At 40.9% G+C, this 20616-nt stretch overlaps 1 protein-coding gene across 1 annotated transcript in view; it reads left to right on the plus strand.

The window, feature by feature from the left end:
• Positions 1-20616, plus strand: part of lmbr1 (limb development membrane protein 1) — a 34402-nt gene that overhangs the window by 6725 nt on the left and 7061 nt on the right. The window contains exons 4-12 of the mRNA XM_084566137.1: positions 407-546; positions 2126-2229; positions 9251-9377; positions 9650-9718; positions 9817-9881; positions 10202-10274; positions 14419-14508; positions 15570-15646; positions 16116-16193. Of these exons, the coding sequence (XP_084422263.1) occupies positions 407-546; positions 2126-2229; positions 9251-9377; positions 9650-9718; positions 9817-9881; positions 10202-10274; positions 14419-14508; positions 15570-15646; positions 16116-16193 (823 nt within the window). The remainder of the gene's footprint in view (positions 1-406; positions 547-2125; positions 2230-9250; positions 9378-9649; positions 9719-9816; positions 9882-10201; positions 10275-14418; positions 14509-15569; positions 15647-16115; positions 16194-20616) is intronic.

Below are 20616 nucleotides of genomic sequence, written 5' to 3' on the forward strand. Positions count from 1 at the left end.
GCCACGTTCATTCTTCCTGCGTAATTCCAGTTGGGAAAAATAGTGCTCAAGGGTCCTGCACAATTAAAAGAAAGCCTTTCAGATTAACAAGCTTCTTTAGTGATGTGGGGATGTGGTGACTTTGTGCCGGCCCACTGAACAGATGGTCATTCCCCTGGGCCCAGTCTGGTCAGCTACTGACTCTGAGTCTCTGCGAATTGCAGGCTGCAGAAACAAAGCCCGGCTATGTCTTTTGTTCTAGGACTCAGGCAGAGATGGATGAAATGTGGAGTAGAAGGTGGACTGGAAGTATATATTGGCCTGCTGTCAGTTTAATGCTTTTTAGGCGATCGCCGACTTGTGCTAACACTGTGTCTGTGTGTCTGTTTGTGGGTCTGTGTTTGTGTATGTTTGATTCCATTTGCAGATTGTACTTGTGCACCTTCACCCTGGCAGTGTCGGGTGGTGCCGTCTTCCTACTGCCTTTCTCAATCATTAGTAATGAGATCCTCCTCTCCTTCCCCAAAAACTATTACATTCAGTGGCTCAATGGCTCCCTCATTCACGGTCAGTAGTTCAAACTGTTTGTGTGTCTGTTTATTTCAAAAACTAAATTTCTCTCCATTTGTTGGCTTTTGATTAAGAAATATTTCTGCTCTTCAAAGAAAGTAGATATCTTCTAACATACAGTGCTTTGAATCACATTGATTAGAATTAACGTGTTACATGTCAAAATCAATAGATGTGCCTATTAACGTTGTGTGCAAATTGCTGTTGATTTGTTTGATTAAGAATACATTTTTACTGTATTTCTCATGTGCCATTCCACACATATTATGGGGCAGAGATTCACTTAAATGACATTAAACAGTAACATGGGTGGGAATCATGATACTAAAGTCATCATATGATATTAATGTGACTTTGAAACATCTAGCAATATTTTGAGTATTGGAATAACACATGTTCCAAGACAATGTTATTTTCATACAACACTCCTTGTGCAGAAATCCCCCAAATGTTTCTATGTTTGGCTTAAACAATTTAGTTTTCGTATTATTTTCCCCATCTGCCTCCATCTTTAGTTTACTGCGCCCCCCCCCCACCCACACACACACACACACACACGCTAACAGTCACCTCTGCTGACCTCACAAAACAAAAAGTCAACAGTACCACCTAGAGGACTGATAAAGCAATCGAGTTTATCTTTCTAGCATCCAAAATTGCTTTACATATTTGCGACTTATAAATGAAAGGTTAAATACTTGGTATCCATGTAACCATACAATATTGCAATGCAAAATGTCGACATACTGTACTGTATCAATTGTGTTTCTTGCCCAGTCTACAATGGTCCAAAACTCTGTAATTCACTGTCAGTAACTACTTCATTTAACTATCAGAGATGAATAGCATTCGACCAGGACATGTCTGTGGATAAAATCCTGTGACATACTTTATATAGTATTACTGTGTATTGTTGACATTGATATATGCCTCTATGGTGGTCAGTTATGTTGGAAAAACAACTGAAATTACTTTTATAAATGTGATAACCAGATGGAATCGTATTTTTTCCCTAATTGATCAAATGTTAGACTTAAAAAATCATATCAAGAAATCCTGTTATGATAAGCAAGAATGATACTCGTCAAGTATTTGAAGTCCAAGCATTTAAAAAAAAATTGTGAAACAAAAAAAAAAAACGCTGCAAAATATTTACTGCCTTGACCTAAGATTAGGATTCTTATAAACAGGTATGCATTACGTTGCATACAGTTTAAGTATATTATAGAGTAATATAAAGACCAATTTTTCTTTCCTTTGATACTTTGTGTTAAAGTATTCTTTAACTAAATCACCAGCTGCGACTGCTGGTAGATGAAGGATGATGGTTTGTTTCCATGAATGAAATCTGTTCCATCATCCACCAGATGGCAGTAGAGTCCATGACTTGGATTACACAGTAAAAACAGTGTGTTGGTACCTCTCCTCACAACCACTTTATATCATGTCCTCTAATGAAACCTAGACGCCTGAACAAATGGTCATATTTTCATGTTCAGAATATAATGTTTGCTATATAATATATTTGTTTGTATATAAGTCTATGTGTTTGTGCTGATGTGTTTGGTCTCTGCAGGTCTGTGGAACCTGGTGTCACTGTTCTCCAACCTTTGCCTCTTTGTCCTGATGCCCTTTGCCTATTTCTTTTTGGAGTCTGAGGGATTTGCAGGATCGAAAAAGGTACAGATCATCGCCACATTTATTCTATCTGTCGTTAAGTGTTTTCTTGAGTATTTATATGAATGATGGTGAAGGGGTAAGATGACCAATTACTGTCAAAAAACATTTAACAGAAATCTTTTTCTCAATTTGCTGGAAAACAACTTATAACTAGAATTACCAAAAGAAGTCACGAATGAATATTATTTTGTAATATTCTGCATTGACATTTTATTATTATATTATTAGTTTGAGGGGCAAACAAACAATCTTTAATGTCAAAAAGAGACATGTTTGAAAGCTTTGCTACCATGCAAGAAGTTTCTTCTGAGCAACCAAAGCAGGAGCAGGTGTCTTCTCCTTGCCCTCTGCCTGACTCACGCCACTGACCGTAACTGCCACCGCAGAAAGCTCATTAACCATGAAAGTCTGAATCTGGTCTTCGCCCAGTGCCACATCCTGACAAACCCTTTCAATAAGGCCATAGGCTGCAAACGCTTCAACACTGCTGCATCGGCCCCTCTGATTTAAAGCCTGATTCCTTGTCACCCCCTCCCCAGCCCCCTAAAATAAAACTTCAAAAGGACAGGCTAATAATCGAGTTGTAAGGCTCAGCGAACTTCCTTGTTTAATTGATTACCCCCAAAAAAAAGAGGCTGGGGGCTCGTGTTCCAAAAGTCCATAAAGTCGCAGCAACATGACAGCACAATAGAGCCTTGCAAAATGGAGGGGGAAAGATTTACTTTTAATACACCTCTATCCTGTGTCACAGTTTGAAACCTCTCTGGTTTATGTCCCTCCTGGCAAAAGCACATAAAAATTAGTCTGTACTGTAGTGTATAGCCAGTTCTTTTCTTCCTCGGCCCACTAATTTGTTTCGGTTGGATTTCTTCAGCAGAGGGCAGGCCCTGATGTGTAGGAAGCAGGACGCGGGCCTCTTTCACATGTCTCCTTTTTGTTCTTTTTCATTTCAGCAAGACTGTTTCTTGCTACATAGCTTCAATAAATTTGCTCAGAGGAAGCACTGTTCAATGTTGAGCTGCACTTCCACGTATATATTGCGTGTGTGCTAAGGAAGGGGTGGAGGTGACACTGGGCTGCCTGCAGAGTGAATCACACACCCGACAGCAAGAAGAATGTAAAACACAGATCCGAGTTTTTATAATGTGATATTATCCCTTTATCCAATAACAGCATTAGACCACAATGTCATAAGGTTTTATGTGGCATTTTAACCTCCTGGACTAATGTTATGGCACTGCGAGGTTCCTTCTGCGGAAATGAAGTGAATGATGAATTTCACTACTAACGTTGTAAGTCAGCCTTTTCATGTGGCTGTGTTTACTTTTGACGATGTACTAAAAGACGCCAACAGAATAAAGATGGAAATGTGGATGTTGTTTTTAAATGTTTTTTTTTTTTAATGTTCAACTCTTTAGAGGCGCTGCCACCTGAGTGATTAATAGTCTAACTAATTGTCCAAATTGTGGATGAATCCAAGTGACTTAGGGTCTTGATGTCAGATGTTATGATGTAGCTTTATTTGCTGCTATAAAATGTCTCCCACTTTACTGCTGTTTTCTCAAATCTTCACAGAAAAGCCACATCGCTGAGGCCTCTAACGGTTGTTGTGTAGTTGGTTTTTAGGTTCTTATCATATTTTATAGACGGCCATACGGTAGCGGGTGTATTTGTGCCATGTATTGGCGCTACTCCAGCAAAATACTACTCGCAATTGTTGGTGTATAACATATGTAAGATGTCCTCTCCTGTGGGTTTATAAAGCCTAACATAGCATTAATGCCACTGACTATATTATAATTGTCTCCACACCGCCAGTAGATGGCATTATAATGATGAGAGCCGCCCATGTCATCATTGAGATGATCAGCATGTCCTAATGGAGACTGTCAAGACACGTTAAGCCTTTGTTCAGTCTTCTATTTATATCATAAATAGTCTTAATAATTAACAATATCTTTCAGCTAAAAACACTTGGATCAAAGTAAAAAACTTTTGACAGTGACAACTTTCTGGTCTATTTCTAGTATAGTGCAGGAGCATTGCCTTCAGATGTTTGTTCTTTTTAAATCTTCCATCTAAAAATGGTTGAGTTGGTTGAGTTTAGCATAACATAGAAGTATGCAAAACTTTTAGTAAGCTTTAAAAATGTTTTTGAGTATGCCTTGCAGTGAACAGTCTTTTGGTCTTAGCAGCAGTATTGAAATGTGTTTGATCCCGAAACAAGTTGGAACGAGTCTGACCCCCTGACTGACCCAGCAAAGGGCCAACAGGTTTCATCTGGTAGTTAAAGAAACTCCTCATCAATCTCATCCTAAGCCCTAACCCGCCGATGATGAGAAGTGTGTTTATTGTGGAGGAGGAGGAGGAGGAGGGGAGAGAAAACGTCTCGCCAAGCAAACCCGTGTGGTGTTACTAAGATACTCCTCTTTGTTGGAGCTCCACAATAGGGGCCTGGATATTTATTTCAAATCTCCTGCACATGCAGACATTTTTCCCAGGCCTTCTTTCGGGCAGGGCCAGCCGGAGAATATAAAGTGGTGTTTACATACCTTCCTTTAAGGTCACAATGTCTCCCTAAAGCTGCCTGTTACAATGTTCGTTACCATGGCGACATATTAGTTTGAGCTGGGAATTTTAAAAAGAACAAGCGAGATTTTCCCCTCCTCTCATGACTCAGTTTTTCTAAACTAAGTGGAAAGTTGTGAAACTGATTCTGTATTGGATTTTTAGTGAATTTCGAAGCAACATGTTGTCTGTCATTTGTGTGGGCTCAGTCGCACCATTTCATTTACACAACTCTAGTTAGGTAAGAGTATTGTTGATTAGTTACCAGATGTACTTGTTCCTGACGTTTTGCTTGATAAAATCCAAAGTTTAGTCACTTATCATCTGAAGACTCATAAGTCTGTGATCACTACAAGCTGTTGTCACTGTGGGATGGTAAATAAGACTTGGCAAACAGTTGAAAGTACTGAGGCAGCTTCCTTCATTTAAATTATTCTGTTTTCTGACTCGTCTAATGGAATCTGATCAGTAATGGAAACTGAATGGTCACTTTCAGAGCGTTGCCTCACTACAGTGATACTACTTGATACCAATCATTTTCCATCCTCCAGTGTCATTGGGGCTTTATTAAGAAGTCTTAAGAGTCTTTAGAAGTTCATTGTGCAGCTTTACAGGGGAGTGTCCCTCTCCTCTGCTTTCTGTCTTTGACACGGTCACTAGACTGTGGCTGACTGCATGAAGGATACGCTAATAAGGTCCCTGAGCATCTGGCATGTCTTTAGCAGGGAGGGCAGGCTTTTTGCTAGGGACTGAAAAGGACCCTGCCCCCTTCCTCACTTATTACACTCTTGGCCCTTGTTGCACACGTCTCTGACAGTGAGCAGAAGGATTGTCTGTGGGATGATCTCTGCCACCACCTGCTGACCTGCTGAGGATTGATGACACCCAGCTAGGAAGCTCTTGCACCACCTAACTCTCTGCTTTTGTCTGATAGTAATACAGCCCTGTGCCATCACAAATATCATCTCACTTGCTAACACTTGTCCACCATTGCGTTCGGCTTCCAGAGGCGATTTCTTTGCTGGATTCATCAGTCAAAGCGCTACATCAAAGACAGTGGCAGATTGTGCCGTAGTTTGTCTGCAGCAGACGGAAAGCTTGTGAACTGTTTCCAGGCACTCTGTGGCTTTGTGTAATTGGGTGGATTTGGAGGTTGATTTACTCGTCTGATCGTGTGTGTCTGCCCGTGTGCATGCGTACATCAGTTCGTGCATGTTTGTTTGCTGCTGCATATGAAGCGGTTACTTCTCTCTCTGGCCACTCCATTTCTTGGAAATCTCTCCAGGCTTGTACGAGCAAAGCTTCAGTTAAGCAGCCCCTCACTGGATGTCGGTGTGAGGATCGGAGGATGCTGAATATTTCAGAACTGCTATATTTAGAGGTAGTTACACATTTAGAATAGCAAGAATAGAAACTTTCAGCGGGCACTCTGGATGCCAAGGCACAGGTCTTTTTTCTTTTTTTCCCCCCCTCTCCCTTCACCAGTTGACAGTTTTATCTTTGATCTGTGATGATGACATTTCCTGTACTTAAACTATATTTCTTTTTGGGAAGAAGAACAAAGGATTCCATTTATCCCTTGTAAGAATAAGTAACCATAACTTTCAGTGTGAAACATCATGCATTTAAAGGGCTCAATGAAACCAGTCAGGCCTTTCAGTTCAGTGTCCATGTTCTCTTGTTCAGTCATATCACGTCTGACACAGTGGATTGGTCTTTCAGCAAGGCAAGAACCAAGGATGATAGTAAGGGAGGTGACAAGCATTGCCTTTGCCCTAAATGATCTGAATGGGTAATGATTTGAGTCTTATAAATGATTGAGAGACCTATCTAAAGGGAATACACCTTCAGTATGGCATGGGCAGCTTGTTAAGGTGGACTGGTGCGCTTGAGCGGACGCATGTCCTGCCTGTGGGTTCCGCTTGTTCTGATGCATCCTTAAGAGAGCGCGTGTGGGACAAGGCTGAAGTCCCTGAAAGCATTCCTCTCTCACCTCTCTTACCTCTGGGGAATGAGATGCGCTCAGACGTTGACTCCTCTCCTCCACCAGTCTCTCTCTGTTTTCCCTCTCTTCATTTCTCTCACATCCTTATGATCGCTCTCCTCCCGTTCTCGCTCATTTCTATTCAGCTGCGTTTAGTGTTTTCCCCGCTGCCTAGTTGATTTGGGATGCGAGATGCTTGATTGCAGCATCCACCTAATGCACTCAAGAGTGTGTGAGTGTACAAACGAGCACAAGACAGTCAGCAAAATTCAAGCCCATGTTAAGATATGTGGCAATATTTGTAGTGTGTTGAGTTTTGAATTTATTGTTGGTTTATAGCTTAACAGGAAACATATGTTCAAGGTTCCCTTATGTTCCCACTGTGATTTCTCTAGTAATGCTGTGTATTTATCCTTGAGATTTAATGGATTTACTTCATGCTGACGAAAGGTTATACGCTCTTTAACGCTACCTGTCAAGTGGCTGCAGTGTCCACCTTAGCCACACTGGGGCACTCCAGACCCTGCCCACTTCCCTCTCTGTTGTGCTAGAAAATTCTGAACTCACTCACTGAGGCTTTTGCAGAATAAGAGGAGGTGAGAAGCATGTGACTGCTCAGTAATAGCTAAAGGATGCTACGGGGGGTTTTCATCACTGGCCATGAATGAAATCTGAACCTTGACTGAATAGGATAGTGATAATGTGTAGACAATAAATTGATCAAATGTATCTGCATCGTCATGCAAATACTTACTCATAGGCGTTCTGCAAAATATCTTGAGGGTGAGCTGAAAGGTTGGAGAGATGGGGGGCTTTAACAGTGACCCAGATTGAAATGCAGAAGCTGAGGGACAGGTGGTTTTAAACAGTGTCAAGAAACTTAATTTAATCTCTAAGATTAGAACCACTCTATAAAGTGCCTTCATGATTAACAGGGGTAACTTTCAAAGAGAGACCCCTTCATGTACCTGTTGGCAAATACTAAACAGCAACCGCACAGCCATTATGTTAGCTGGTAACAAATTGCTCATATGCACCCAATTTAAACAGCGCTCCCAGAAGCAGAAAGCCCTTGTTATCCCATGCCTGGTAGCCTACCTACACGTGTACCAAAGCGCCTATCTATCTTACAGTGCTAGACAGCTCGGCTCTGACGGTGGAGGAGGGAGGTTAGGGAAACTGTGTGAACAGGTAGGGGAGGACTTTATTAACCACTCAGAAGTTTGTGACCCGGAAAACCCAAATTACCCCAAAACCCTCTTGTCTGCACGGCCTGGGACACGGCCGTGGTGCTAAGGGAGCTCCTAATCGGCCCCAGATGGGAGGTCTGCTCTTGATCGCAGACAGTAGCTGAACCAGCCAGGCTTCATGCTCCTTACAGCGCCCCCCCTCCCCTTTTTAATTTCACCTCTGCCACCATCAACCCCCGTTAGACCCATTTTATAGACCGCAATATGTGTATAAGAGAGCTGTTTTACACAAGCATCTATGGGAGTGTTTATTTCACGTTTGTGTGCTGTGAGTGGAAATGATGTCCTTCACTATGAGAAAGGCCTGACATTTCTTGTAAAAAGCAATCTTGTGTGGCGTTCAAACGTTTGGTAAAAAAAAAAATGTAGGAAACATCACATTGTAACTCCTTTTTATATAAAACTAAATTTCTTTTTGTGCTTTATGTTCAATTTGAAATAAAGAATGAGTGCCACATTGAAGTGCACAGTCATTTTTACTTTGAGTAGGTTTGTATGAGTATAAAAAGGGAGTTGTTTTTTTGAATTAGGTGAGCAGATACACATTAAATCAAAGAACCACTGCATTTAATATTCTATGAAAAAATCCATTGCAGTCAATAAGTGCCAGAAGTCTTGGAGCCATAGACATCATCAGGTGCTTCTTGTCTCCCCTGGTGATGTTCTCTCAAGTCATCACTGCAGCCATTCTTCATCTCTCCTTGTTGTGGGACCTGTCCCACATTAGTCCTGTCTTCAGCAAGCAGATTTCATTTAGGCTGAGATCATGTTATTGCTCCTAGAAGTCAAATATATTCATCCTCTCCACACTGAAAAGCTCTTTGGTTGTTTTAGCCTTATGTTTAGGATCATTAGGCTGCCAACTGGTGAAATGTCGGCCAGTGAGTTTTTATGCATTTGGCTGAAAATGAGCAGACAGGCTGCTCCTGTATTTATGCTTTCTGCCTCTTCATCGTCAGCAGTGAAATCATCAAGAAATACTAGTGTGCACATGAAAAACCAACGACCTTTGACATTTCTCTGACACATTTTATCATCTGAAACATGCTTGACCTTTTTGTGCATGAGCTAACATTGCACCCACACTTGGACCCTTTCAGTTTGTGCACAATGTTGATGTTAACCTATTCAAATTCAACTTGGACTTTAAATAGACATCTTGTGATAACAATTTCATCTGAAATAAGCGTAATTTTCTGTGTGTCCCTTCTTTCGTCAGGGCATTAGGGCACGTATTTTGGAGACCTTTGTGATGCTCTTCCTGCTGGCATTGCTTATTCTGGGTATTGTGTGGGTGGCATCTGCCCTCATTGACAATGATGCAGCCAGTATGGAGTCACTCTATGGTATGTTTATTTAAATATTCTGCTTCAATTGTGATTGTAAACCTTTGTTTTAGTTTGTTTAAATTAATAGTTTTACAGTTTGGTAAATACACCCACTTTTGGTTTAGTGTTAGATGAGAGGATTGGAGTGTTTGTATTAACGAGCTAGTTTGGCGTTCAAAATCATATGATACTTCTTCACAAGCAAAAGGTAGCAAAGGAAAATGGTGGTTTTAGTTTGAGTGAAAATGCTGAACCATATTTTTGCTAATGTAATGCATCTTTTTCTGTAGATCTTTGGGAATTCTACCTACCATACCTCTATTCCTGCATATCTCTGATGGGTGGACTGCTTTTACTAAGTAAGTGTTTCAATTTAATCCCATATGCAACGTAAACATAGCCATTGCCGTACTGTATTGTGGTTAAACACAAGCTCATCACACTGTTTTCTATGTAGTGTGTACTCCTGTGGGACTGTCCAGGATGTTCACTGTCATGGGCCAGTTACTAGTGAAGCCAACCGTAAGTAATCATTTAAATTAAGTATTTACATGGTTTGCAAACAATTTAGTCACTGGAAAAAGTTTATCGAATAACTGTAATTCACATTTTATGAAATACCTCCTGAAGACCAGAAGCTTGAACTTTCACAGATCAGAGTCAGACTTGAAGCCACTTTGCGTTTCTGTTCTTGAAAGACGTCTCAGTCGGCCATCTAAATGCACGACAGAGGACTACAAATACATCACCAACTCATCCTCCCATCTGCCATCGCTCCAGTCCCACTTTGGGCCTAATTATAACCCATTTCGTCTCTTCCTACTCTGCTCCCTCCCCTTCAGATCCTAGAGGACCTGGATGAGCAGATTTACTGCATCCATTTGCAGGAGGAAGCCCTTCAGAGGAGATTAAACGGTATGTCTGTGGGAGACGTGTTGGCACATTATAGGGGAGGGGAGGGGTTGACTGCCCTATTGGGTGTGATGGAGCAGGCCACACTGGAATCAATTAGCATTGAAAATTCAGCTAGGCACACACACACACACACACACACACGCATACACACACAGACATTCACAAAAATCCACACATGCTTGACACAGGCTTTTCCCTAACCTCGTCTTACTCTCATAACTTTCTGCTGAAGGACAAAGCGGCCAGGATGGCAAGAACCATATTTTATGTTTAGGAAGTTTTTTCCTAAGGATCTATTTAAGGCCTTCCAGTGCCACTGTCACTGCTGGTGAAATGATTGCCTCATTTAATGGCAGGCCTAGAATGGTAGCCTGGTTAATAAGATGGAAATTAAATCTTTCACGAGAACTTTTGACTTGGTGCTGTGGACATTTAAGAGCGGACTTTTTCAGGGACTTTTGAATGGAGACCTTGTCCTATTATTTGGTCTGTGGCACAAAGAGAAAGTTTAAAGAGTTTAAGGATGTTGAAGGTGTTATTTTTTGGCCTGCATTTCCTTTTCACGTCCAGTCTTCTGTGTTCCCGAATTCCTTGTTTGACGTTAAGTAATCTCAAAAAGCAGGAAGTATTTGGGCCAGATTCCAAAACCTACTTTAATATTAACTCAAGCACGCAACCAAGTGTACAGATGTGAGTAAATGAAGAGGATGAGCGTCTTTTCAAACCAGGGTGGTAAGCGAGATCGCTCCCAGATAACGCATGTTTTCGAATACTATGCCTGCCACCTCTATAGACTGCCACCAATGCGTACGGTTTCTTGGGGCTCATTCCACACTGCACTGCTTTGAACTAACTGATAGAATAATTGTAATCTGTTCCTTATCATCTCCAGGACTCTTTGATCTTTACAAGTCGCTGTGAGGCAGAAAAATAACAGTGGTCAACATCTCGTGTTCTGAGGCCAAGCTGCAGTTCATTTTGCTTGTTAAGGAGGTGGGAAAGGTGGGAAGGGAAGGATGTTGTTCAGTGGAAGTTAAACCTTCGCTTATCAGACGTGAATGTTTTTATGCACATACTGTAAGCACATGCAAATACTCTTCGCTCTTGCTCGTACGTAGGCGAAACTGAAGGCTCGAGTGGCGTTCCTTTGATCTGCTGAGAGCATTAAGTAGAAAGCAGTTCAGGAACAGTTCACAGGACACACTCCAGAGACGAGCAATGCTGCCTTCTTGCTTCACCTGTGTCCGCTCTGCATCAGGCCTCTCTAATAGATTATCCTCTTGTGCAGTTTGTGTTTGTAGATGTGGACTGTTGAGCCTCATCAGTTGATGCATTCATGTTTATTTACATGTCTGGCCCTTTGTTGTCCTCTCTCTACATGCAATTGCCCATTTGTAATGACATGCTGGTAATTTAAATCTTGCAGATAAGCAGATTGTGCTTTAAACTAGCTTGTTAGCCATGTTTGTCTGCTTTCCTTGTCAAGAGCATGATGATCCTAATGAGTGAAATATTTACGGACAAAGAATGGAAGAATGTTCGGATAATCTGCCAACACATAAACAACATACAGTATACAGTTTATTTACACACAGCGGCACCCATTCTGTGCTGCTTTAAACGTATTTTTAAAGGGGTTTTAAAATTAAAAACTACTACATTTGTAAATGGAGCAGACATTGTGTTTTTTCCAAGCTGCAAGAACTGAATAAGATGAATTATTGTATGAAAAAAAAAAGTACTCCACCGATTTAACATTACACTCGTATGTCACTGTCAGAGGTCTCATAAAATGATTATTGATGCAGCAATAGTCACTTATTTCCTTTTCCTTCCTTCCAGTTTGGAGATTCTATAGATTTTCACAGTCAGTTTATATACTGACAAAAGATCTATTAGTAAATAGGTTTTAACACATTGTAAGTGTAAATTATAAACCCATTTGTTGAAAAGCAAGAAAAGGTAATCGGTTAAAAGAGGGCAAAGTTCTTTATCCTCTAAACCTTTTCGTATCATAGGGGATTACTTTACAAATATTTTGCAGAATTTGTGGGGTCACCTCAAAGATGCGACGCAAAACTGTATTTCTAACTAAACCTAGTGGTTGTCTGATTTATAACAGTTTCTAATCAGGTACATCTATTTATTGCCATTGCATTGAAGTTCATTTTAGGAGAATAATGATACATCATATCTTAAAGAACATGCTTTTTAGTTCAGTATTAATCCTGGACTCCTGTTACTCTACATACAAATGAATCCCCATCTGTGCTCGATATTGACAGAGGTTAAAGTTGATGAGTCAGTGCAGACAGAGAAAGAAATGTGTCATCGGTTATCAAACATGTATATTTGAGAGGAATGCTCCCAGCTGGAAAAAAAAAAGAATTCTTGGATCAAAGATTGTATGCAATTTATATATACGATGTAGATATGTTCTTATCTTAAACATCTCAAGGAGCAGGAGCACCTGAATATACTGCAGTTGATGCTATGTGATGCGCACACTTGTACGGACTGCCCCTTCAAGACCCTGATCTGCTGAAAACAGAGCAACGGAGCGCTTGTCCAGATGCTATGCGGCACGATGACCTTGCCAGTGCCTCTGTTGTCTCAGCATGGTGTTTAGCATATTTGTGGATGACGTAATTTTTTGACTGTGGAGAGGGTTGGAGAGGATATGTTGAATTACTCCAGGCTTTCCTGGCTGCCAGAAGCCTCACTCAGCATCTCTGCCTCGCTGTAACTCAGTCTTTTACTTGACGCTGCCAGCAGAAAGAGAAGGAGGATATATTTAACTTCAGTTTGGAGTGATGTCACTGAAGATACTGCGGTTGAAATTCTCACAATTTCCCCTTAGCATTTGAACAAGTGGTGATATTGTCCTTTGTTTTCAGCTTGATCTACTACTTTTTGTGGCTGTTGAGAGCCTATCTTTCATTTCAGCAGTGATTTATCTGTCCTGATGATGCGTGAGGCCATGTTTGGATATGCTATGCACATACAGTAGGTGATAGATTACTTCATTTGCGGCTGAGCATATTCGGCTAGCCTGAGGCAAAGTGTTCCGTTCGTCTTTGGAGAAAAAGAGCTATTGAACTATCCTTGACATTTCCTGTTGTGTTGTCACTGCATTTGCTCGGAGGGTTCAAACTTTCCCCTGCTCAGATCCTGGGACAGGTATCTGCGAGGGCATAGACGCTTAACTCTTTCTCTCTCTGCTTATCTCACCTCCTTCACCCACTAAAACCCATCCAGACAGGGCGTGTCATAATAACAGAGGGAAGAAAAGTGTCTGATCAAAGTGATTGGTCCTTCACTCCTGTAACAAAGATGAAAGATGGTATTTTTATTGCACGCTAGTAACGGTGTAACACTGAACTAATTGGTCTTGATCTGCCAATCACCCCAGGGGATGCAAATGGATACTCTTCCACTTTGGCTTGGAGGGGCCTCTATGCTAGTGCGTCAAGCTGGAAGGAAAACAGAGTAAAATAGATAAATTAGCCTTAAATGAGATGGCCTTGTGGTTTTCCTGGAGAATCCCTTGCTGTCTTATCCAGCCCACTCAACCAGTTGTGGCATGTGCTAGACAGCTCCTGACACAAGAGATTATTTTTACTTGTTTGAGATCACATTGTTATGTTCTGAGCAAGATTACCTGTTTTGACGAGATTGTTTAATAAAGTCAAATAGCATACGCTGAGGTAAGATGATTACAGTGGGACGTTATCAGCCTCTTAATATATTTAGTGTATGAGAAATGTCTGAAAAATGTTGTTTTTCAAACTTAATTAAAAGTTTTCTAAGTGGTCTGGCAGATACAGTATTTCATATAAGGTGGCCAAAAAGTGACCTTTCAGTATGTTTTCTGTTTCAGCAGAAGTATAGCTAATAAACTGAATTAATCTCCTTTTTATATAATCATTATTTATGTTGTTTATTCAAGAAAAAAAAACCAATTATATTCTGGTTCAAGCTTTTCAGGTGCGACAATTCTCAGTGTTTTCTAACCTTTTAAATTAGATCAAATAATATTGAACTGTTAGTGGATTTCTAAATGATTATTATTATTATTATATATATATTTTTTTACATTAGTCAGTTATCATACAGAATATTTAATTAACTTCTGTTTTCACAGGCTCCTCCTCATACACTTATACCCGAGGAAGCGTTTCTCACCAGCTCAAGAAAGAATTGGACAATATTAGAAATCAGAGGAATAAACTGGGTAAGTATTTGTATTAAGAGACACGGCTGATGTATTTTGTCTGAAGACCTTGAATTGCCATGGAAATATATGCCAAAGACATTAGCTTTTTACATATTGCTGACAGGCAGCCGCTTTCTCTTCATCTCCCTTAATTTCTTAATTTGGACTTGGACCAGAACTGCCTGATAATTTTCCATCCATTTTAGGATATTATAAATGAGGCCTGAGTCTTTTGGGGAGCAGGGTGGGGGGAGGAGAGCACAAAGGCACTTAGGATATTGGACAAGATGCAAACTTTATATTGTAGCAAGCCTTTTAGTGATGTCATTAATTTAGAAGGATGGTGCATATAAAGTGCACTTGGCAAACTTCTCGGGCAGGCAGGGTGGATGCACTTTGAGAATAAGGAGGCCTAACAAGGTTGGAAATGGAGAAAGAAAGTCAATATGGCAAAAACTAAAGGGCAGTTACATACACATTGTAAGAGGACAGTGGATGTCTGGAAGATATAGTGCATGCGGTCTACAAGCTGTCAGCAGTGTCTACAAACATGACTGATGAGCTGTTGAAATACGAGGAAGGTATAAAATTGAAATGTTTCATCTGGCTTCGTCGAATGAGACGCGTTAGTGGGGCGCGCACACCCGCACGCTAACCAAAATATAAATCACAGAATTAATTTTGTTGCACTTCTTTTTATCCAGGATTTATTATTGTTTCCACTAATTAAGGCCATGATGAGTCTGACTAATTAAAGAGGAAGAGCATCATTTTTAAAGGTTATGAAATGTATATTACCTGGAGGTGGGGTGGTTGTGATGAGAGGTGCGATTGTGTTTGATATACACACTCACGATATGTTGTACCAAACCAAGAACTACAAACCCAGTGAGTAAAGCCAGAGGGCTTGCGGTTTCTGCTGTTGTCTTTGATGAACACATTAATTAACCAGTGGCGGAAAGTGGTTTGTAATGGAAGAGATTAGTTCATCACTGGATCTTGTTTCTAGAGAGTCGGTTATACATATTCCTCTCAAAACAAATAACCTAACGCTTTGTTGCGCTCTTGTTTACTCTCAGAAAGAAGAAAGAAAGCATCAGGATGGGAGAAGAACTTGCTGTATCCCATAGTGATGCTGATCCTGCTCACAGGAACGGTGAGTGCTGAGACTGACCTATCATTAAGCCCAAACTGTTTACTCGCGGCGCATACAGCCTGGCTGGTGGCCACGGGGACTAACTCTGCACCTCAGAACTCATCTTTTCCCACAGTCTGGGTGGGGAAACTACTTTTGTTTTAATGGCTGTTTAAGACAATGCTGAATAGCCACCTGCAAAAACGGTGATTTTCAATAAATTATAGTGTGGGAATACTATTTAGGTCGTCTGATACTGTGAGATAAGACAGAAGGGCCATGTGAGAGGCACGTGCGTCAAACAGCCCCACATCGTTCAGGTTTTAAGAAGCTTGATGTTGGAACAGTTAACAATCACAAGATAGTTATTATGCATTACCATACTTGAAGATCAGCCCCTGCAATTCAATTATATCATGATTCTAGATACTCAATCTTTTTATAATTATACCATGTGTAAACAAATCTTTGCCTTCCTCTGTGTCTGCAGACAATCTCAGTTCTTTTGGTGGTGCTGAATGTCCTCTACCTTCTAGTGGATGAGACTGCCATGCCCAAGGGATCCACAGTAAGCCTTCTAACTAAAGTGCATTTTTAGCTTTCACACACACACACACATACACACACCAGCACACCGCTTGCCTATCAGACCTGCCACGTCCCTGGCGGGGACATAAATCAAATTCCGGATATGCTCAGGTGCATGCTGGAAGAAAAGGCTCGACCAGATGTTAATCAGGCTCCAACCTTGTGCCTCTGGTTTTGTTTTGGAAGCTCATTCAAAGTCATTTCACAGCAGTGTGCAGATTCAATGAGCTTGCTACCTGTCTCATGTCCACAGTGAGTGAATAAGCTGCTGTTTCTCCTCTCTGCAAAGGCAGCCAGGGCCAGGTGAAGGGCTCTTACTGAGAAGCAGACTAACCGAGCGCGGAATGGCTCTCAGAGATTCGCATCTCCGTCTAACATGCAATGTGTTTTAAGCTCTCTGTATCTCATCTCGTCTGCAGTGACAGAGGTGTGTGTGCACACGTGCGTGTGTGTACTTTTGTGGTTGCATTCTTGTGTGAAAAGGGGCAACATAATGTATCCTATTTCTCCCTCATTTCATTTTGCGTCTCGCGGGCAACTGACAGAGCTGCCCTCGACATTCCAATTATTTTATTGAGCAGAGATGTTTTCTTTGGCTAGACGCGTCGCAGAAAATCCCCCAAATTACACTTGTCATGTAGCTTGAAGCTGTCCTCCCTGACAGTAAGGCCTCACTAAATGGTTTATGCGTTTGTTGAGCTGGATGGGTGCCACACCTCTGATCTCACACAACTATGAGGCGGGGATTTTGTCCTCTAAAACAATCAATACTGATATGATACCCGTTTATCCAATTCTTTATCCTTACAGTCTAACTCGTAGCCTCTCTGCCCCTCTGGCAGAGAAATTCCCTATGCCCACTGTCTGGAAGAAGACAAGGAGAGTGGAGAAAGAGTGAGCGTGTGGTTTGATGTCTGGACGAGGTACTGCCAGAACAGAGAGGCTCAGACTGTGGGAAAGTCAAATGAGGCCCTGATGCGGTGATTGTTATGGGAGGAGAGCACAATGGAAGTGCCGTGTCAATGTTTGTCTTCCCTTCCAGCTAAGCATCCTGCTGTAGTCCTTAGCATATTGAGCAGCGTCCCGCTCAGCTTTGCAGAGCAGGAGAGAGGACGGGCGCAGAGAAGGATGTTAATGAGAGAAGAGTAGGGAGGAGAAGCAGGTGAATGGAGATAAGACGTTGATGTTGCTTCTATCAAAGGACACAAGGTTTTACAGTGTTATGAACAAGCACTAAGACAGACCAATAAAACTATTACTGCAGGCCCTTCTCTTGGTAGCCGCCACATTTGACACTGTATTTTGTAGCTGTAATTAGCTGTGACTGGACAGCAGTTTTCACTAAAGTTGCCATTCTATAAACATACACACAAGTTTGTACAGTGCTGCTTAAAAGTATTTGCAACATTTCTACATTTCTGCATAACAATTACTCAAAACATCAGCGGACTTTCCGCTTACAGTAGACCCAATCAAACAAATGAAACAGAAATATTATGCTTTGGTATTTGTTTATTAAGGAAAATGAGCCAATATTACATATCTGTGAGGTGCAAAAGTAAGTGCACCTTTAGGATTACAAGTTCATTCCAAGGGCAACGAGTTTCAATCGATGTAAAGAGACTCGAGTGTTGTTCAGTCACAGTCTGATCTTCACAACACATGTTTGTGGAAGTGTATGATGGCATGGACAAGGGGCTTTCTGAGGACCTCAGAAAAAGAGTTGTTGTTGATCATCAGGTGGGGTGTAATGATACACCAACCTCAAGTTTTGGTTCAGTTCACAGTTTTGGAGCCACGGTTCAGTTTGATTTGGTTCCCTATGGGGATGGGGATCATGGCAAGGTTAATTTTTAGTAATAAAAATGATAATAACAATAATAATAATAGATTTAATTAACTAATTAGCTGCACACATCCCCTTTATATAGCTAAATCAATTAATAAAAATTAATATAAAGACTATATATACTACACCCCCTTACTTTAGTAAGGAAATAACTTAAACATTGTGGTATGCTATGCGAGTATTGCAGTACAAAGCCACTGCTCTTCAAAATGATCATTTCTACCTGTCTGTAGTTTTGTAAACATCATGTGAACAAACCAGAAGACTATTGGGGTAATCTTTTGTGGACAGATAAGATCAAAGTAGAATAATTTGGTTTAAGTGAGAGGCTCATTGCGTCTGTGAAACATGCTGATGGTAATGTCCTTGTTTGGACCTATTTTGCTGCGTTTGGGCCAGGACGACTTGTCGTCATTGATAGACCAATGAATTCTGAAATATAACAACAAATTCTAAAAGAAGATGTCAGGACATTTGTCTGTGAGCTGAATCTTTAGAGAATCTGGGTCATGTAACACAAGTCGTTCTACAACAGAATGGTGAGAGAAGAACAAAATGAATGTTTTGCAATGACCAAGTTAAAGTCCTGACCTTAATCCAGTAGAAATGTTGTGAACGGCCCTGAAGCAAGCAGTTCATGTGAGGAAACCCACCAAATTCCTGAAGTGAAATTCCTCCCAGCCACGACTGATCAGCAGATACCGGAAAGGTTTAGATGCTGTTATTGCTGCACAAGGGGCAATAACAGTTTTTGCACCTCACAGATATGTACAAATGATTCATTTTCTTAAATAAACAAGTACAAAAGCATTATATTTCTGTTTCGTTGCCTTGATTGGGTTCTCGTTGTCTGCTGTCGTTGACGTTTTGAGTCATTTTTATGAAAAATTCTGTGGAGTGCAAATACTTTTAAGTGGTATTGTATATACTTAGACATCAGCTATTTACCTTCTTGATTCTGTCTCGATTTTGCCCTTTTCCTTTTCTAAGGGCCTTAAATAAAGTTACTTTTTGACCAGATGAGTAAATATTAAAATCTGTAGTTTTTGATGCTAAGGTTAAAACATGGCATTCTCTTGTAGTGGAAGATAAGGGTATGGATTAAAAGTGTTAGTACCCATGAGGAGTATTACTCAAGACTTAAGTTTGGAACAGATGCACCTGCTGTATCTAAAATTAAAAGAGCTTCTATATATTTACTGTTTATTCTACTACTTGTTAGCAACTAGACCGATTGTTTTGGTCAACTTTAAAAGAGGTACCTTTACTGAGAGGACTTATCTGAGGTCAATAAATCTGTGTGGGAAAGAAAGACAGAAGCTGGCACGGGTATTGCAACTGTGCTGGTGCTGTTGACTGACCTGCAGCAGGCAGCAGAGACCCCCCTCCCTGTCTTTGATATACACAAACACACACTCCATCAACCTTCCTGCTACTGAAGTGAAAAGAAGTACAAGTTGAAAGGAGGTGTACAGTGAAAGCTAGGTGTCCTGAGTGCGCACATATTGCAAGTGCACACGTGTGCACACAGTCTTACTGCATGCCCGCCCTGCCTCCATTAATAAATGACATCAGATGCTGTCTGCTAATTCTCAGTGTAAGAGAAAAAAAGCACTGCGCCAGGGCTCTGCAGTAAGCTCCCAAAGATGACAGTTGCATAAAAAGGCATGAAAGAACCTGCAAGGCTTTCCTTTTTCTGCAGGCACTTTTACAAAACAAATTAAGATAAGGACACTTGAGGTGGGTTAGATGAAATAATAATAAAGTAAAACTATGACTGTACTCTAAATATATACTGTGCAGTTGTAATATACTGTATATCAGTGTTACAATGATTACCAACAGCACTGTATGTTTGCTAAGTTATCTAGAGGAATGTACACATAATATAGGGATATAGACTATTGTAATATGCTCTATATTATAGGGTTAATGATTGAATGGTGTACTGTACTGCTGTATACTTTATGAATCCACGTAGATATGAACTTGCAGCATGTACTTTTACAACTTGTATCCGTAAAGTCCTGTAGGTGCCCCATACAATACACTGATCTTTCAGGGGATCAGTCCCGGTGCCAAGTCTGACATTTGCAAATATTTATCATTTGACAACACAGATGCTTGGTATGTGCAGGGTATGTAGATGTATGTCTTTTTCCTACTCCAGTTTCAGAAGGCCCTAAGGCTTAGGGTTTGAGGACGGGTGGGTGGGTGAGCGGTGCGGGGGTGCCTAGTGTATTTGCTGAAGTATTTGTTTTGTTGTTTTTATGTTTTTGGCGCGAGTTCAGCCTGTACACTCTTCTTACCGTAAGCAATGTGCCGTTTTTGTTTGAACACCTGTTCACATATTGTATGATCGACAGTGATTTGCAAAGAGCCTCTTTCATCTTGTTCCATTCATTACTTAGCCAATTTCATTCTGTCTTTCTCAAGTGGGGGAAATTCTTCATGCATCATGTACTCACTTTGCAGGATTTCTGTAATTGCACGTGTACAACATGGGCATGCAACTGCACACAGCACGCAGTGTTGCTGTTTCTTATTTTGTGAT

The sequence above is a fragment of the Chelon labrosus genome (genome assembly GCF_963514085.1).
Source record: "Chelon labrosus genome assembly, chromosome: 18".
Lineage (NCBI taxonomy): Eukaryota > Metazoa > Chordata > Actinopteri > Mugiliformes > Mugilidae > Chelon > Chelon labrosus.